The 19,655-nt window shown below is 44.3% G+C and overlaps 1 protein-coding gene across 3 annotated transcripts; it reads left to right on the forward strand.

The window, feature by feature from the left end:
* The first annotated feature begins 776 nt into the window (after nucleotides 1-776).
* btbd3b (BTB (POZ) domain containing 3b) lies at nucleotides 777-9,629 on the forward strand. 3 transcript variants are annotated; one of them, XM_064317685.1, is made up of 5 exons: nucleotides 777-1,317; nucleotides 1,550-1,799; nucleotides 3,627-3,717; nucleotides 5,679-5,797; nucleotides 6,638-9,629. In XM_064317685.1, exons 2-5 carry the CDS (start codon nucleotides 1,663-1,665, stop codon nucleotides 7,668-7,670), a joined length of 1,380 nt encoding a protein of 459 aa, XP_064173755.1. In that variant the 5' UTR covers nucleotides 777-1,317; nucleotides 1,550-1,662; the 3' UTR covers nucleotides 7,671-9,629. The 3 variants fall into 3 exon arrangements, with proteins under 3 accessions (XP_064173755.1, XP_064173756.1, XP_064173754.1); XM_064317686.1 differs by having other exon boundaries at nucleotides 1,139-1,479; XM_064317684.1 differs by lacking the exon at nucleotides 777-1,317 and having other exon boundaries at nucleotides 1,388-1,799.
* Nucleotides 9,630-19,655: the final 10,026 nt, after the last annotated feature.

The raw sequence follows: 19,655 nt of genomic DNA on the forward strand, positions 1-19,655 counted from the left end.
AATTCATTTCTGTCTTGAATCTGTTTGGACACGTTGTGGTAGAAGCGTCTCTTTTTCATTAAGAATCGAATGGCAGATCCAAGTGTGTAAAATGCAATTTGTGCAACAGATTTGCTGTGCACCTAACCTATAGCTACAGCAACAGTAGACCGTCATGTCATATGTATGGAATTGTCTATTTTTGACATTTCATATCTATACCGAGCATATTGACTTCTTACTGCATGGCAGTGTTTGTCCCACTTTGCCATTTAGAATAGGATGTTAGTAGCCAAATTAGGGGCAAAATTGCAGTTCCTTAAAAGAATTATGTGAATCTTGTTCATTTGCTAAAAATAAAGGGCATAGAACATTTTGTTTTTGCTACAAGTAAAACATGTTTATTAAACAGCTCAAATATGTTGAGAAGCTTTTAAATTAGAATTTTTATTTAAAAAATGTTTTTATGCAGCTATATGATCCCTAAGTGGGTGTATAAATAGAACTAAATTCCAGCACTGGCATTTGCATTTTCATTGATTTTTCTTGAGCAATATGTGGTTCACCTAAAGGAGGAAAGAATGGCAAAAATAAACAACAGATAAATATAATATGATTGCAGAGTAGGGGGGCGGGGGTGACTGTCACTTTAATTGAGGAGATTTGCATATTCTAGTAGGTGCTACACAGGTTTTGCCACAGCCAATCACACACCCCGCCTGGCCCGATTGGCTGAGTTCCGCTAGATACTTTGGCTCCGTTTGCAGGGGGGGGGGGGGGGGGGGGGTTTACTCCGCTCATCCATTCAACTCCTGTAGTCAGCAAAACAGCCCGGCAGAGTCCGCGGCAACCGTGTGCCTGAACGAAAGCAGGGCAGCCAGCGCCACTGCAGCAGCGCTAAATCTAGGTCTGTCAACACTGCGAGAGAGAGAGAGAGAGAGAGAGGCGGAGAGAGACAGAGAGAGGGAGGTAAAGAGAGACAGAGAGAGAGAGAGACAGAGAGAGGGAGGTAAAGAGAGACAGAGAGAGGGAGAGTGAGAGAGAGGGAAAGAGAGACAGAGAGAGTGAGAGAGCAACAAACAGAGAGAAGGGAGAGCTCGGGAACGATAGGACGAACAAACAAAAAAAATTATCATTTCAATAGCTCACAGTAATGGAGACCCAAAGAGGGTATCAAGCTCTGGATCAAACTTAAAAAGACCATAAAAAGCACCATCGCTGCGTCGAGAGTGCTCGGATCCCCCAGCGAGGAGAAAACAACGGCAGGGGGGAAGGAGCCGGAGGAGGAGAAGGCAAAGTGCCGTACGAAAAGAAGGAGCTTGTTTGCTCACAGGAAAGGTGATATTAAGGAGGACTTGACTGACCACGCTAAACTCTTCACCTCCTCTCCTCTCCTCTCCACTCCACTCCCCTGCTCTCCTTCCTGTCAGAGGGACGCCGCGTTCACCTTCCCTTCACTTCGTGAATGTCTTCTCTGCGCTCTCCTCCACTGCTCAGCAGGTAGACTCACTCATGGTGGATGCCAAGGGACGGAACATGAAATGTCTCACTTTCTTCTTGATGCTTCCAGAGTCGGTGAAGAGCAGGTCTAGCAAAGGGGCCAAGAAGGGCAGCCCCACCAGCTCCAAGCTGCCCCCCGTCTGCTATGAGATCATCACCCTGAAGACCAAGAAGAAGAAGAAGATGGCCGCGGAGGTCTTCCCCGCCAAGAAGCCGTCGGCGACCACCACGGTCCAGCAGTACCAGCAGCAGAACCTGAACAACAACAACACCATCCAGAGCAGCAACTGGCAAGGGCTGTACCCCACCATTCGAGAGAGGTAGGCAGGAAGGGGGGGGTGAACACTTCCCAAATTCTGCTCCAGTTTTGGAAGTTAATCCCAGGATCCCTCTGGATTCCAGTGATGCTGGCTAAGTTTGGTGGCGGTGGGGCAAATACTCAGGGTGACCCGAGAAAAGTGATTTATGATTCGACTGATTCTGTTGAAGTGAGTCATTTATGCAGCCAGTCACTTTCTATTTGTTTACTGGAGCACGTGTGGTAATTGAGTCATTCTCTTTCTCGGGCTTGTAATCGAGTCCTGCTCTGTATCAAGCTTGTAATCGAGTCGTGGTCTTTGCCGGGTTTGTAATCGCGTTGTGGTCTTCATCAGGCTTGTAATCGATTTGCAGTATTTACCAAGCTTGTGATTGAGTTGTGGTCTTTGCCGGGTTTGTAATCGCGTTGTGGTCTTCATCAGGCTTGTAATCGATTTGCAGTATTTACCAAGCTTGTGATTGAGTTGTGGTCTTTATCAAGCTTGTAGTCGAGTCGTGGTCTTTACCAAGCTTGTGATTGGGTTGTGGTCTTTACCAAGCTTGTGATTGAGTCGTGGTCTTTACCAAGCTTGTGATTGAGTTGTGGTCTTCATCAGGCTTGTAATCGATTTGCAGTATTTACCAAGATTGTGATTGAGTTGTGGTCTTTATCAAGCTTGTGATTGAGTTGTGGTCTTTACCAAGCTTGTGATTGAGTTGTGGTCTTTATCAAGCTCGTAGTCGAGTCGTGGTCTTTACCAAGCTTGTGATTGAGTTGTGGTCTTTACTGGCTCCTGGAGGTGTGAGCTGCCCTCAGAGGACGCGAGGGGTCATAGACGTGCGCTTCCTGCCTGATCCTGTGCCGAAAGCGTTATGCTGTGACGGGGGCGGCGGTGTCCCCCGTCCCCCTGCAGTAAGCGCAACCTCTTCCCTGTCCAGTCCTGGGAGTCTATCCGTGAACCCCCCAGCGGAGGGTCAATGCAAACGGGGGCACGTAGGGAGCACACAGAGGGCTCTGCGGTAAACAGGAGTACTTACTCTCCCCCCCACAGGAAAGCCCCATGGCAGCATGGTGAATGTGTGCGCTTTCTGCCCCCCCCTGTCCGTTTCACTGACACATCAGTCTTAACCTGTCACCCCCACTCATCCGAGTCAACACACTACTAGTCTATGTGGGACAGTTATGTTATTCATTATTCGAGTAACGATATTTGCTATTTCTGTGAACTTTATGATAAGGAATGTCAGCTTTCTAGTTCCTATGCTACATCCGGATGTTACGGGCTGTTTGCAAACACTGCGAATTTGATGGCTGTTGAAGCTAACCCTTTAGCATGAATCTCTAGCTTATCTCTCTTACTGCATTCTGGCTGGTTATTTTATTGGCTTATGCGTCGGAGAAAAGTGGCGGGCTGAAATGATGGGCTGTAAAAAGTTAATGGTCTTTGGAGGCAAATGAGCGGTGTACTCCCTGGCATCAGAGCTGCATTGTGTTGAAGGGATTACTAGAGAATGAGGGACTGTTCCAGCAGCACACGGTGCTGATGAGCTGTATGTCTGGCTGTGAGACACAGTGGCTGTGGCTCCCAACACCCCCCCCCCTCCCACCCTCCCCTTTTATAGAATTAAGAACAGGCTGTCACACTTTTCAGACAAGGTATGGAGAACTTACTGTATGTATTTTTACTATTTCATTGTATTTTTTCAGTTCGTCATCACCTTTGATAGTTGGTAGCATCTCCTCAGGTAGCAGTAATGTCAACATGGGAAAACCTGGGTAGATGCGCTCCGTGCGTGACCTCTGACCTCTGGCGGCTGTGCTGAAGTACTGCGTATCGCTTTCGTTGCAGGAATGCGGTCATGTTTAACAACGAGCTGATGGCAGACGTTCACTTCGTGGTCGGGTCACCTGGGGGAACGCAGCGGTTGCCTGGACACAAAGTAAGTCAGCCCCCCCCTCCCCCTCCCCCTCCCCTCCCCCTTCCCCTCCCTCTGTACAAACCCTCCCTTTCCAGTCATCCTCATAAACCGGGGCAATAAAATAATCGCTACATGGGAGAGATGGACGGCAGACCGGTCCTCGCCTGAGAGCCATTGCCCGTCAGGATCGCATGAATGATCGGGCGTCTCACTCGCAGCAAAAGCAGCCACCCTTTGTGTAGCAGGGCTGCTTTTGAGCCACGCGGCCTTCGACAGCTACACTTCATAATTCATGTAAATTAGGTTCAGGAATGAAGAAGAGCAAGAACAAATGAACTCAAAATTAGAACTGCCCTTATTTTGTGCAAGGTGAACTTCTGTTCAAGGTGAATCTCTGATATTGATTTCTGATATTTTTAAGGCGTGCTCTTGTTTTGACCTTCCGGAAGTGGTTTGGCATGAGTAACCATACTGCATATGAACTGTGCGTCTACATGAGGCTGGGGGGGATGTGCTGGCCGTTCCTGAATAAAGCCCATTGGTCACAGGGTTGAGCCTGGCGGGTTTCCAGCGAGGACGCGCGGAGCTGTGATCGGTTATTTTGGAGGGTAGGGAGTGCCTCGTGTCCTCTGGAATGTCATGTCGCTTGAGGCAGCCCCAGGCGAGCTGACTGGCCAAATGCTTCCACTGCGGCATCGTAAATTTGTCACATGGCTGACGACTGATTAGTTAGCCAAGGAAGCCCGCGGCTCCCATTAGCGCTAACCTTGGAGTGCCTGGTGGTAATTTGGCAGAGTCAAGGACTTACCCCCCTCCGCCAAAACAACCAGCGTCTAAAATCTCACCCTACTGTATTTTACAGACAGATGAGGTTATCAGTACCTGTGTCTGAAACTGTCATTACTGTTTTTTCGACGATAAACTAGACCTAGTTTAATTTGCCCCTGGCTGCGCTGACAAGGCTACAAAACAAAACTGAAAGGTCGTGTTTATTGTTTTAATTTTCCCTGTTTAATTAACTGTTCAAGTGGGCAATTATCCCCAGTCAGCGCGGTCAGCAGTCATGGTCAGGAATTTATTCATTTTTTTCTATTTTCAAGGGAGTAATCTTTACCATTTCTAAAAGGCAAAACGTGTGGCTTGGTGGTCGATTCCCTAAAGAGCGCTTTGCTTCTGTATTCGTTATGAAGATACAAAGATACTGAGCATGTGGTACAAAAAAAAACACTTTCTGCTGTATGTCTGTATTATTTTGTTGGTGTCTGCTATTTGTACAGATTAATTAAGTTTGCTCGTTGCAGTTCACCATATAACGGTTATATTATTCGTGAGATGGCACTGCCATCAAATGGGATCTCGGCCAACTTTGGGGTCGGGGAGATTAAAAAGCCACAAGGACACATTACTGTGTACGCGTGAAGCTGATGTGCTCAAGCTGATTTTATGGTTAGATGACCTTTTGGGGAATGGGCAGATCAGGAAATAAGAGCAATAAAAAAACAAATGTTGTATCATCCCTGAGAAGAGGATGGAATTTAAGCAGCACGAGCCCGGTGTCTCAGGGTCTGCAGCAATATTTGGAGAAAGTTGAAAGTTGATGATGTTGATGATGCTGCTGCTCCTGCTGCTGCTGCTGATGATGATGATGATGACGATGATGATGAAGTGAAACCAGCTGTGCCAAGTGGCCCTTCTCAGATCCACCCCCTCAACAGGCCTGTCGACAGAAAACAATTTTGGAGTGCGCGTGAGTGTGCGTGTGTGTGTGCGCATCTAAATGTCAGTTAAAACAATCAATGTGAGGTTAAAGTGTAGACTGTCAGCTTTAATTTGAGTGTATTCACATCCATATTGGGTGTAGGAATTACATGTATATATATATATATATATATATATATATATTGCAGTAACAGTTCACAGTAATGCCAAAATAAAGGGGACCACAGTTTGTAAAAATCTGTCTCTCTCTCCCCCTCCCCCAGTACGTCCTGGCCGTGGGAAGCTCGGTGTTCCACGCCATGTTCTACGGAGAGCTGGCTGAGGATCAGGATGAGATCCGTATTCCGGACGTGGAGCCGGCGGCGTTCCTGGCCCTGCTGAAGTAAGGGTCCTCCAGGCGCAGTTAAAACCTGAAACCTGACCGCTTTCCCACACTCCACCTCTCTCTCCACCAATGTCACTGGAAGGATGGCTCTTAGTAGTTAGCAAGCGAGCATAGAAGAACACCGTCTAAAGGTTAACGGTTTTTTGCTTCCTGTATGGCATTTTTACGGTCTTCCCTTCTGAAGGAGGCACTTCCCGTCGTTGTAAGTTATGATTCTGCATTAGACACAGTAGGCAAGACTGTCCCTACTCATGGAGCAGTCCTTAGAAAAGACGTTTTAATTTGTTGAGAACTTGTCATGACAGAGTACAGAGAGGATGTGTTGTGCAGAGGTCAATCGTTCTCGTGAAGAGGAAGAGAGAGTTTCGGTGCCTTTGAGAGTTTAGCCTGGACTCACTGTCCTTGATACTGAAGTGATCAGTTTGTGCTGTTGTGTAACATACGTACCTCTCCACACAGTTCAGTTTGAATAAGCTTTTGATTGGGCCTTGGAGTTGCTATTCAGATGGTTTTTTTGTTGTGAACTGTTTTGTTGAACGGGACTGGAGATACTGATTCATGTAACAGATGCTGCCAATTTCAAATAACAAAGCAGCTCATGTAGGTACTTTCTATGTTATCAGATAAGGGTGCAGATTTTCTTTGATGTTCAGAATGGACTCATATTATGGAATCTCCATAGCGAAACGCCAGAAATGCATGTATTTCAGCCCTGATCTAGAATTCAGCCCTGATAGAGTGTTCATTTTTGATAACTGCTCTTACAGGTAATGAGATATCTGTGAGGCCCAAAGAGAAAATCCATTTTTGTAATTTTTTTCGCTGTTGTCCCATCAGGTACATATACTGCGATGAGATCGACCTGAGCGCGGACACAGTGCTGGCGACCCTTTACGCCGCCAAGAAGTACATCGTGCCCCACCTGGCGCGGGCCTGCGTCAACTTCCTGGAGACCAGCCTGAGCGCCAAGAACGCCTGCGTGCTGCTGTCGCAGAGCTGCCTGTTCGAGGAGCCCGACCTGACGCAGCGCTGCTGGGAGGTGATCGACGCCCAGGCCGAGCTGGCGCTGCGGTCCGAGGGCTTCTGCGACATCGACGCCCGCACCCTGGAGAGCATCCTGCGGCGGGAGACGCTCAACGCCAAGGAGCTGGTGGTGTTCGAGGCGGCGCTGAGCTGGGCCGAGGCCGAGTGCCAGCGGCGGGAGCTGCCGGCGTCCATCGACAACAAGCGCAAGGTGCTGGGCAAGGCCGTCTACCTGATCCGCGTGCCCACCATGGCGCTGGACGACTTCGCCAACGGCGCGGCGCAGTCGGGCGTGCTGACGCTCACCGAGACCAACGACATCTTCCTGTGGTACACGGCGGCCAAGAAGCCCGAGCTGCAGTTCGCCAGCGAGCCGCGCAAGGGGCTGTCGCCGCAGCGCTGCCACCGCTTCCAGTCCTGCGCCTACCGCAGCAACCAGTGGCGCTACCGGGGCCGCTGCGACAGCATCCAGTTCGCCGTGGACAGGCGCGCCTTCGTGGCCGGCTTCGGGCTCTACGGGTCCAGCTGCGGCTCGGCCGAGTACAGCGCCAAGATCGAGCTCAAGCGGCAGGGCGCGGTGCTGGGCCAGAACCTCAGCAAGTACTTCTCGGACGGGTCCAGCAACACCTTCCCGGTGTGGTTCGAGCACCCCGTGCAGGTGGAGCCCGACACCTTCTACACGGCCAGCGTGGTGCTGGACGGGAACGAGCTCAGCTACTTCGGGCAGGAGGGCATGACCGAGGTCCAGTGCGGGAGGGTCACCTTCCAGTTCCAGTGCTCCTCGGACAGCACCAACGGGACGGGCGTCCAGGGAGGGCAGATCCCGGAGCTCATCTTCTACGCTTGATCCCGCCCCCCAGCCCGCCCACGCCACGCCCCGCCCACCGCTCCCGTTTCTCATGTCCATCGGGCTTTGCGCTAAAAAAACTTCCGGATTATTTTACGTTGGAACTATTCCTGGGAGTATTCAGGCCGCACTGGGTACCAGGCAGGCCTAGTCTGGTACCCAGAAATGCTGAAGTTCTTTTACAATCACCATTCGGACCAAATATTGTGTTTTTTACCATATGATACAATGGGCTGAGTTATCCCTTAAATTCTACCAACTTTAATTGTATGCAATGTGATGAGCAAGTTGGCAGGATTGGTATACACTCATTTGACCAAACAAAGTGATTTTCTTACGATTGAAAAAGGCATTGGAGTATACAAAACGCTGGTAACTATTCTCAGCTCAACAATGTCATTGAAAGATGGTGTAAGACATTATTTGCTTTTGATTCAATATCAGATTGTGCATTTGTGTACATAGATATGAAAGGTTTAATGTGTGCAACAACTTTATGGCTGCTTGTCCTGAATTTGTAATTAATGTTCGATATAGGCAAACTTGTAAGATGATGGTCTATCTCCTATGTGTTAATGCTTACAAGGGAAGCACATGTTTAGTGCAGCAATACCAAACAGCAGCTTTAAAGACTTCTCATCGCTGTGCTTATCGCATATCCATAAATGCTGTTTTAATGACTTTGAAAAAGCAATCCTGATATTTAACACCAAAGTGTTCGCCTCTGAAGTCGCAATTATGTTTCTATTTGCTCCCTACAAGAACACAAGGCGCATTTTGATTACACACATATTGGATATCTGGATTATTACCTGCAATTTAATTAACAACTTTGAGAAGTCATGAATGGGTGAAAATTGGCTTGTGTATTAGAGTTTGAACACTGCAGAAAATGAGATCTGCAGATGGAATCTGTGCCCGCCGCTAACTGGAAAATGGCCTGCAGAAGCGTGTGACTGCCTCCATCCACACAAATTGATGTGTTAAGGTCCACTGTGCTTCCATTATAAATCTCTCCCGTGGCCAGATGCTGGATGCTGTTTATCCGTCTCCATTCAAGGTTATCTCATTATACTCATATTAAAATCTTTATTTATTTATTTATTTATTTATATTTACTTTTATTTATTTATTTATTTATTTATTTATTTATTTTCCAGGTCTTGGTTTGTTCAAGACTTAAGTAATCATTCATTGCTTTTTGTCACATTTGAATATTTATTTCTGTTCAGACTTTTAGCTAACAGGCTACAGTTTTAATAATTTAAGCTTAGAAGGCTGTGAAAGTGTTCACACGGTCCATGTGTCTTCTTCCTGTGTTGGTAAAGCTTTAGTCAGCTTTATGCATTTTTTCATTTCACCTTCGTGAGGTGCAGTTACAAAGGCTGACACAACTTAAGCTCTTTGTGTATTTATTCTTGTCTCTTTCGTTTTTTGTTGTTTTGTTTGTTAAATATGCAGTGGATTGCCATTCTCTCGGACCCGAAATGAATATGATTGACAAAACCATAAAAGTAATCGACTGGAAAATGAAAACAACTGTGTGTACTGTTTACAATGGTTTGGCTTGTGCATTAACATGTAGTGTTTTGCAGCCTAAGAATGAATATTTTGCACTCTATAGAGTATTGCTTCATGGCTTTAACACTCTTGATGTATATTTGTCCAATATATCAGTATGTACAGTAAAATGTTGCTTATATTGTATGTATGTTTTTTTATTTCATTTGTGAAAGTGAAAAAGCAGCTTTTTGATTTTCTCCTGATAGCGCATCTCTCTCTCTGAACCGGAGAGTCGTTCGTCATCAGCGGTGAAGAGGAGGAGGAGGAGGGAGATGGGGCAAGGATGAAGGACACCGCGGCGAATGTTTCCGTGCTGCACGTCCGTGTGCTGCCTGTAGACCCTTGAATGTGTACGACAGTTGCAAACGAAAATAAAACCGCTGGTTACGTAAATGATACTGTGTTCACGGTCATTTGAAAGGAAAAACAAGTGGACTGCTGTTCGTACGTTTATCTGTAAACCGAGTGTCTAGACGGCCCACTTTCTGTCACCAGAGGCGGGATGTGACTGCGTCGAAGTAATCCCCGCTGTGGGATTGCCTGTTTCTTTTCGCTAAACTGTCTTATGTCTATGATCTAAACCCACGATTAAATCGGAGGATACTGAACGCGTTTTCTTGCTGTACGTTCTTTTCTAGCTGAACAAAGTTCTCCGAATGACTGCGCTGCCGTCTGTCAGTGTCCTAAGAGTCGACCTCCAGGCTCATCTGGTCCTGTGAATCTGGAGCAGTAGACTTATTGCCCCTGGGAAACAGCATATGCTGTGTAAGATTATGGCTGAAAGGACCGATATTCCTCAGAAGCGCTTCTTCAGTTGCAGTAGCGCAAATGTTTACGGTTTAGCCGATGAAGCCCCAGATGTGAGAGATGGTATCGGTCTGACATTTGAAAGCTAGTCTGCACATAATCCCCTCCCTTATCAAGGCAATAACTGTTTTGTCCCATGCAATGATTTATGATATTACTGTGCCATTTAATTATTTAATTTTCAAATTATTGGTGGGTATTTACCATCCCTATTCCTGTCAGTAGTGGCCACCATGAAATTGACCCCAGAGTGTGTGTTGATGTAAACACTATGGTTGATACCTATAATACACCTGTAAGGTGAATTCAGAACATTTATTATTCAATACTATTTTAACTTTTTCTCTTCCAGAGAAAAGAACCGTCATCATCTCATTCAATGCAGTTGTTTGAAACATAAAACACTCGACTAATCATGGTCAGTAATTCTATCTCATAATTTTTTTATCTGTGTCTGTTGTAATTTTGGTATTGATGGATTCCTGTAATCATTTGTTAAGATTAATTCATTAGCTGGTGTCCCATGTTTGACAGAAACCCTTGATCCAACTCAGATAAGATTACAGATAAATTACAGAGTGGTCAAATTCAGTGGGCAACGCCGCTACCCAGTAAACTCAATGATAACCCCCTTTCATGTGAACTTAATTACTAACTACCTACCCAGTTCTCAGCAATTAGCTTGTAGGGGAAAGAAAAGCACAGAAACAATAGTAAATATTTGGCGTTTCCATTAAATGTGTTTATTCTTCAGAAAACCTCTAAATCATCTTTGAAAACCGGTCTCTTTGGAAATGTATTCCCGTCAATAATTAAAACATTTCTGGATAGAATCGTGAGCGGGAAGCCTGCCTTTCCTTGATAAATTTAGCCCGATGTGTTTTGGGACCCGCCGTTTCGACGGTGGTTTTCCACCGCGCCATTGTTAGCGTTGTTAACTCCATCATTAATTGCAACCTGGGGCCTCGGAGCTGCCAGGGAGTCTGCGGGATTGTCTTCCGCGGCGGCACTTCTGCGCCTCTGACGACGCACACGACTTCTCTGGTTAGCAATTACCGCTCAGACGGCTGACACCGAAAGAGAAAGGAACTCGAAACTTTTTATTTTTTGAAGAGCGGGCCTTTGACACCGCCATTGAAGCAGCGTGTGAAGAAGAATTAATTGAGTATCAGAGGGCTGTCAATTCAGAGGGGGGGGAGGGGGGGGAGGGCTCGCTCCAAATTTGCAGTCAAACTGTACACAGACACCCACGCACACTTCTTTTCTTCTGTCTCGGAATACGTTATCTCCTGCCTTACATGGTTTGAGTAAAGGCTCATCAGCATGACTCCTCGTACCTTCTTTTATAAGCAACACCTTTGGCGGGAATTGTTTTGCATGTAGTCTACCTGATGAATGGACATGTACTCTGTCAGTTTGGACGAGATCCCCTCCTTGCCTCCCAATCTTAATAATGGTTTTCTGCGTAAGCTGCCATTTAAGTGGTTATTTATACACTGCCACTTTGACATGGACGTGATCATATCACTGTGAGAAGATTATGCTAGATGTAAGTTAAGCTAATGCAGAGGTACTGCACGTTTGCAGTCTGGTCACGCATCCCTGAAGAGGGCCCAATCATAAGATTGTCATTGTTGATGAGAATTAATTTGAACCTGGCCTTTTTTTTTTTCTAACCCCACCAATCTTCAGAGTATTAATGAGTTTGTTCTCTTTTTAAGCAGTACTATGAAGCACATTTCCATTAAATAAATAATGCAGGCCAACGAGTCGAGTTCAATACTCCAGACATCCAGAAAACCGGTTGGAGCCCTTCGCAGTTCATTCCTCTGTGTGTCATCCACCGGAGACACGAGAGGCTAGATATACTCGGGGCTCAGTGGAGAAGGCACTCATTTCAGGCCTGTCAAGAGCTTCCCACGGAGTCCATTTTGTGCCTATTGCAGCTTCAGCCAAAGTGTCCCTTAATCTCCCACTTCAAGTGTTCTTCTCATATCTGAGTGGGGATGGGAGGTTTGGAGCCGCTGAAGGATCTCCACCATCTTGGCTCCAGGCGGAGGGAACCATCGTACGCGCTGGAGCCCCTTCGGAGCCGTTCTTCCGTAAGACGGGCGCTATGGCCTGTTTATTCCGGCTCAAGTGTGGAATGAACGTCTTGGTTAGGCCGAAAGAAGGTGTTCGGTCATGAAGAAGCCAGAGACGTGAACCTTGTGTCAGTCCGAGCGAGATCACGTCACATATCAGTGACTGCGGTCTCAGGCCTTTCCATTTTTCCACCTCTCCCCAAAGCAGTGTGTGAGCAGTAAGATGTCTGGTGTTAAAGCAACTCTGACAGTGTTAATTCAGTTGGAATATGGGACCAAATGTTATGTGTTAAGACTAGAATTAACTCACCTGTTTCAGATAAATTTTGTATGGTAATGTTCAGTTGCAAAAAAAAAAAAAAAAAAATGAAAGGAGGAAATTAGTCCATTTTTAGTAATTATGAAATGTGAGTCATCTGCACTACCAATTCATTTTTTATATGGCTTGGAAAACAATATTTTGCTGGTACATTGCATACTGACAGATTCTATTTATTTGTACATATTGGAACTTCTATTTAGAGCACAGGACAGACATTACAGACTGACACTTAATGACAAAAAGACAACAAATAACAGCCCGAGAAAAACACAGGTAAGGGTGACAGCTGTCAAAAAGCATAATGGACAAGAGAGCCATGAGAGGTTTAGTTTATGAAGGTGAAATTGGTCAGTTCAAATGTTCTTACTGAAAAAGCAGAAATGGATCTATCAATGTCACAAAGTTTTAAAGAAGTTTGTGATGAAGAGAAGGTCATATCAACGGCTATTCAAAACAAGTATTCACCACATCACTGATTTGCTTAAAAAGAAAAATCAAAGAACTGACAGAACCTACAGATTTAAACGATCATAATATTTGGCACATTTTATTTCGCAAGGGCAACAAGTCATGGTTAAACTGAGAGTCATCATAGCAGATGTAGTGTAGTCATCTTCAGCTCCTGATGGTTTTGGGGGCTAGTTGCTTTAAGTTCTCTATAGAATATGAAATGCGTGGTCAAGTCAACTGGATTCAGAGCAGGTGATTTATTTGGCCAGTCAAGAATTTTCCTGTTTTTAGCTTTGAAAAATTACTTTGTTGCTTTAGCGTGTATGTTTGGCATCATTGTTTTGCTGTAGGATGACGTGCCATCCAATGAGTTTGGAAGCATTGGCTTGAACTTGAGCAGATAAGAAGCTTCTGCACTCTCGAGAACTCATTATGGTGCTGCCATCAGCAGTTGTATCAATGAAGACAGTACAAACACTTCAACCAGTATTACACAGCAAAATATAACAGTGGTATCATTTCACAAGCAAGTGACTCACTCCACCCAATTACAAATCTGAAAATATCCTAAAAAGTACAGGGAACTTGCAACAGAGCCTGGATAAATACACGCCAATACATATCGTAGTAATAAAAATTTTAAATACAACCAAATGAACTTGGATCACTGCTTGCACCTCCCTCCCAACAGCACTATAAGTACCACAGAGAAAGACAAAGTAGCGCTACAAACCTATGCATCTTGGGACTCAATTTGAAATATCAGGAAGTGACACACTCCCTCCCACAAGCCTCACACCATGGGAAACTCTCGTCAATAAACTTACATTCACAGGCCGCTTTTTATAAATACTGTTCCTTAAAATACACTTACCTATAAGCTGCTACCAGCTCTACAGCAATAGTTATCACAGTTTGAAATAATATCATAGTACAAGCAATCACTCACATGTCTCCCAGTTCGCATAGACTTCAGAAGAAAGGACCTCCTTACACAACCAATTCAGTGGAATTTAAAGGACAGCCTCCCAAATGATCACACACTGATTGGTTAAAACGATAATTGGCTATATGACAAAAATCAGTCATCAATCATCCACTGTGATTAGTAAATGCGGTGCACCTGGACTAAAGGGAAAGAGTTCTTCCAAATAGTTTACAGCTATTAACAGTATAATCTCATTGAGCTACAAGACACTCCCCAAAGCACACCACTACAATCAGAAATGACCTGCTCCAAATGACCAATTTTTAAATGACATGCACACATCCATTACACGTTATAAAATGAATCTGTTAGTCTGTACAGCCTCTGGAAAAAAAGCAAGCTGCTTTTTATTTTCTTGCTTTTGACCACAATGCACCTGGCCAATCAAAAACAGGTACTAAAATTGAAATAGTGTAAAAAAACTGAAAGTGAAATATCCCTTGAAATGCAATTGAGGTTGATTATAAAACAAACGACAGAAACAGATTGCATTTTCTTAAATGTGTGGCTCTCACAGCTGGCTCCCATGTTTATGTGCCCCAGCTGCAAACAGTCTGTTTTCTCTTCTCGTTTAACGCTGGTTAAAATGAAAAAGCAGGTTTCTCATTTTAAACCATTTCCCACTTCAATAAAAAAAGATAATTTACACATTCTTGGTGGACATTTTAATTATTTTCCAATTATTTTAATATTGTTGTCTACGCTGAATCTGACACAGCACAAGTGTTTTTGAATATAAACATTATAGAGTCATTCTTCTTATGTGCCTTATTATGTGTTAACTGAATGACTCATTGTTTGCCACATGACTTGAAATTAACCCCCACTTGCTGGTGGGGGATGGAAATGTGTACAAGATAACAACCATACATTTTTCCTGGCCCTTTTGGCATAATAGACTATTCATTACTCCAGGATAATAAGGCCGTATACACGTCTACTGTACTTCGGTAATGAAGATGCATAATAATTGATATACACATTCAGCTTTGTCAAAACATAAAAATGATGCATCATATAATTAGACATTTTCATTGCAACCAATTATTGTATTGCATCATTCAGCTGCTGTATGGATCAAATCAATTCCACTTTCATTCATGATCCCACAGAAATGTAGACCTTGTTACAATTTAAGAGCGGGTAATATGCTTTATTACTTTCTATTATATTTTCACACACTCCACAGAATGAGCATTCGGTCAGATAATAAGTACACTTGGATCATGCGGTACCTGTTCAAATCCAAATGAGACAGTGGTACCTCATCCACATAAACATCACACAACCTTTATTCAGCAAAGTACCAGTTTCAGCTTTCTGGTGGAGGTTGATGAATGATGTAAACTGTTTTTGAAAAAAAGAAAAGAAAAAAGCATTTTTCACAAATTTGTTCTGATTTCAAGAAACAGAGAAGGACAGCTAAAACAGCTAAATCTAAAAATAATGTTAATCTCTGAATCCAGCCAAGTGTGACAATAGTTCATTTCTGCACTTGTAATTATTTATCAGCAAGGCACAGTGGAATAGAGCATGATGACAGAGCATCAGTATTACCAATCGTTCAGTTGGGCTGAAGTAAACTTTGCTGCGATGTATGACTGCATGCATCTCAGGATCATTCATTTTTGCCTGGTTTTGGCTTCCCCAGTGTAAGTGTTTTCAGCGCGTCATAGCGTATGCATATGTTTTTCTTCAATTGAATGAACCGTCACTAAACTCTATGAAACCCATGCCATGACTGGTTGCCAAATGGTTGGATTCCATTACAAATACAAGCCTATTTATTTGTTAAATGCTTTATTTACAATAAATATTTTTTAAATTAATTAATTAATTAATTAATTAAATTAAATTTGGTTCTCCCGGGGGTTCTGCACACGCTAATGAGTAGCATGAAAATGGCCAAGGTTGGCCACTGAAGCCAGGTTCCAACTGTCCTTGAATACACTGATAGTGCTCATCTGGTAGCAATGACCCAGAGCCCATGGGTATAATCTTGGGAAGTATTTGAACAACCGAGAATCAAATCCAATTACTCAGCAGGTGAGCGCTCTGTTCTGGCCTGGTCTTTCTCATGAAAAACCAAAATTTTTAACTGTTGCATCATCAAACACTCGACTCAACCATGTACTATGACACTATGGCTTTTATATTTACTGTATCCCTCTCCCCAACAGAAGAAGGCATTGATGAATAAAACATAAGGATTTAAACTCGGGCATGTGGTGAACTTCAAATAAAATGGGACTGACATATTGACAGGATTTGAAACACATTAATATGAGCTGCTGAACTTAAGGGTGATAGTAGCATGAGCGTACACTCCAGGGCCAATTCAGAAATTAATGAGTGGATTGAACAGGTCTGAGGTTTTAAAGGAGGCAGTAACATATGGTGTTCTGTCAGCTCAGAGGTGTAAAGTAGCACTTGATTTATAAGATGAGTGTTCTTGAGAAAAAATTAGATGCAAACAATAGTTTTTTTTTTTTTAGCTCGACCAAAATGAAATCTGTTTGAGACCCATTCTGTTACATAGTATGAAACAGAATGGGTCAACCTCCAGGTATTTATTGGTTCTACCAATTGTTTGATTTTTACGGTTGGCTTGACCTTGACAGTATGGGGTCTCTGTTCTCCCTCCCACCATCTTTGATGCTTGCACACCATTGTAGACCTCTATGCATTTATTTTTGTCTTCAGATACCCCCTTTGCTTACACACATACAGATCTTTCACCTTGTGTGATGCAATGCTGTGGCCAAGATGTCCCCATTTAATTAACTTGGATTTGCAAAGCTCCGCAATTTTATAAGGCACGTATAAAATTTATCGTCGAGAGGTGCCTGCAATTCGAGAGAAAAACATTACCCTGGAACGACGCAACTGGCAGACACAATATTATGGCCTCTTTTTTTCTGAGGTTAAACCATAAAGGCTGTGCACGCGGCTCACCCGCCGACCATAAAGCCGGTCCCTTTCATGCCCATTACTGTGTCTGCAGCCCGACGGGACCCTGAGGACTCGCAACAAGCCCGGCGCGGCCGGCGTCCGCGCGGAGGAGGCCCGGCCGAGATCATTATCGCGGGGGGGTTACCGCGGCGCTCCGAGCTGCAATTAATCATACCTGCAAACGGCGAAAGGTCTCGCGGGTCAGGACCGAGTGGGGCAGGCGAAGACGCGGAGCGGACAGGGCCGTGAGCGATCGCGTCCCGGACCTCTTCGTCACCTCCGCGACCAGCCCGCGAGCCGGCTCGGCTCGGTCCTCCTCCGGGCCGGAGCTGCGCACCGAACGAGCTCGTTCGGCGAACGGGTTATTCTCTCGATCAAACGATCTCCCCATCTCCGAGCCCCTTCTTCCGGGGCGAGATGGAGAGGATGATGACTTCTTTTGTCTATTTATTTATTCGTCGCTACGAGGCAGGGCTAAATCGCTTCGGCACGCTCAGCTTATTTACGCAAATGGCTCTTATGTCAGATTAGCTCGGTTGTTTCGACGCTGAAAGGGGAATAGATCAATATGCCTGGAAGTGTGCGTGGCAGTCATGCCTTATGCCACACTGAATTATGATTTCTATTGGTACGGAATTTATTAAATAATGTTCGGAAGGACTTTTTGCGCTGCTTTACATAACCCGACGGTTATGCAGACTGTAGAGACAGAATGTATGCAGTCATCACAAACAGCACATACCATAGAATCAGGAATTTTTTTTTTTTTTTTTTAATAAAATAAAGGTTTATTGAGAAAATAAATATGCCCAGTCATCACCATAGCAAGCTTTCACCAATTATTGACTTTGTCATGGACTCCATACATTTTCTTTATTTTTATTTACATACAGTTTACACCTATTGTCATACCTGTAGTTTCTGTACCTATTGCTAACACAATCCAATGAATAATAAACTAATTGAGTCCTTTTGTCTACTTGTCTCAATAGTTATGGTGGCCTTGACTACAAAGGAGCTTGGGGAAAGATCAATGTCATTTCATTTCAATTAAGTCAGGAAACTAAATAAAATTCATTTTATGATTTAACTGAATTAAAATTCAGGCTTGTCTTTATCACGAATATAAAAAACCACAGGCTAATCTGAATCCAAACGCAACAGGTTAATTAAAGGTACTCTTTCTTTTTTATGATATGAAGTAGGCTGTCTGAATGATATATTTTATATGAAAGGTAATAGATTCTGCAACTGCGGTGTGAAAATATAAACATGTCATCACTACTGTTGACAGAAATGTGAAAATAAATTTTGGAAACACAAGGTCTGATGAACGAGCGGTTTCCGTGTTTTATGGTGCAACTGCAGCCCAAAGGCAACAGTGGAAATTCACGGAAGGCTTCGGGTTAGCAGTACTCATGTAGAATAATTACCCTGAATAGAGAGAAACTGAGGTTGCCAGCAAAGAATGCTTACATTTTATTTCTTTCTCGTTCTGCGCTTATCTTTATTAATTCAAGTTATCTGTTTGGCACAGGGGTTCCCGGTTATCAATGGGACAGACAATAAACTATGTCTCTGTGTCTGTCTGTAGGGGAAAAACAGAAATATCACTTACAGTTTGAGTCAGCACAATTTGACAATGCTGCTTTAATGCATTTTTTGGTCTTCCCACGTGGATTCCGTGTAGCGAATGCGTTTTTGCTGAATTCATGTTTTCCCCTCCCCGCATACCTTATAGAGAACAGGCACCATCTGCCCTTGCAGTCGCATCAACATCCCTGTCTAGTTCTTTTGTTTATCAGCGTTTGAATGGCTGTAGGTGTAACAGCATAACTGGAAGTGCCTCCGCTGACAGGTACTGCGCCGGCAGGTTTGTCCTTCGTCCCGAGTGTTCTGCCTCTGTCACATGCTAACTGTCCCTCTGTGGGGAAGTCACCCTGATGGGTCTAGTGGTGTACATGCCGTGCTCTCACCATGTACATCGTCTCACTGCGATGCGGACGTACATACTGTGCTCAGGTTCATGCTGACTGACATACTGTGCTCGTCTCGATGCCACTGTAACATACCGTGCTCAGGGTCTGCGATGCCCTGACTGTAACATACTGTGCTCAGGGTCTGCGATGCCCTGACTGTAACATACTGTGCTCAGGTTCTGAGATGCCCTGACTGTAACATACTGTGCTCAGGTTCTGACTGCCCTGACTGTAACATACTGTGCTCAGGGTCTGCGATGCCCTGACTGTAACATACTGTGCTCAGGTTCTGACTGCCCTGACTGTAACATGCCGTGCTCAGGTTCTCAGATGCTCTGACTGTAACATAACGTGCTCAGGTTCTGACTGCCCTGACTGTAACATAATGTGCTCAGGTTCTGAGATGCCAGGAAATGTTAAGGTCATGGTGCCCTACCTGTTCCATATTTTGACTTACCGAGGAACCTACTCCCTGCTCCATTGTGAATTTAAGAGATGTACCTGCCTATTGCTGGTGTCCTCAAAGAGGAAAAAAAGAATAAATAAACTAGGTCTGCTATTCCCTGTTTCTGTAAGGCTTTCTCCCTCACTACCCTGACAGAAAAATCCATACTGTTTAGACCTATCAAATAAAATCACCATTAATTCTGCCTCCATTAATATTTTCCATAAGACCTCTCCCCGGAATGCAGCATCAAATAATATATTGTGCTATTTAATAAAGAAAAGCTAGCCTTTCTTCATCATGTCGGTCTTGAGGCATGCTCTTACGTGATTGTGACTTTGCGTTCTTCTGTTGTCGGGTTGCCATGTGAAATGCACTTTTGTAAGTCACTTAAA

This window comes from Anguilla rostrata, chromosome 18 (genome assembly GCF_018555375.3).
Source record: "Anguilla rostrata isolate EN2019 chromosome 18, ASM1855537v3, whole genome shotgun sequence".
Taxonomy (NCBI): domain Eukaryota; kingdom Metazoa; phylum Chordata; class Actinopteri; order Anguilliformes; family Anguillidae; genus Anguilla; species Anguilla rostrata.

Bases quoted from the DNA above. Each gene is read 5' to 3' on its own strand.
- btbd3b (XM_064317684.1), top strand. From the start codon at position 1,492: ATGGTGGATGCCAAGGGACGGAACATGAAATGTCTCACTTTCTTCTTG. The intron at 1,800-3,626 runs GTAGGCAGGAAG...CTTTCGTTGCAG, and splicing joins TACCCCACCATTCGAGAGAG to GAATGCGGTCATGTTTAACA. The intron at 5,798-6,637 runs GTAAGGGTCCTC...TTGTCCCATCAG, and splicing joins GCGTTCCTGGCCCTGCTGAA to GTACATATACTGCGATGAGA.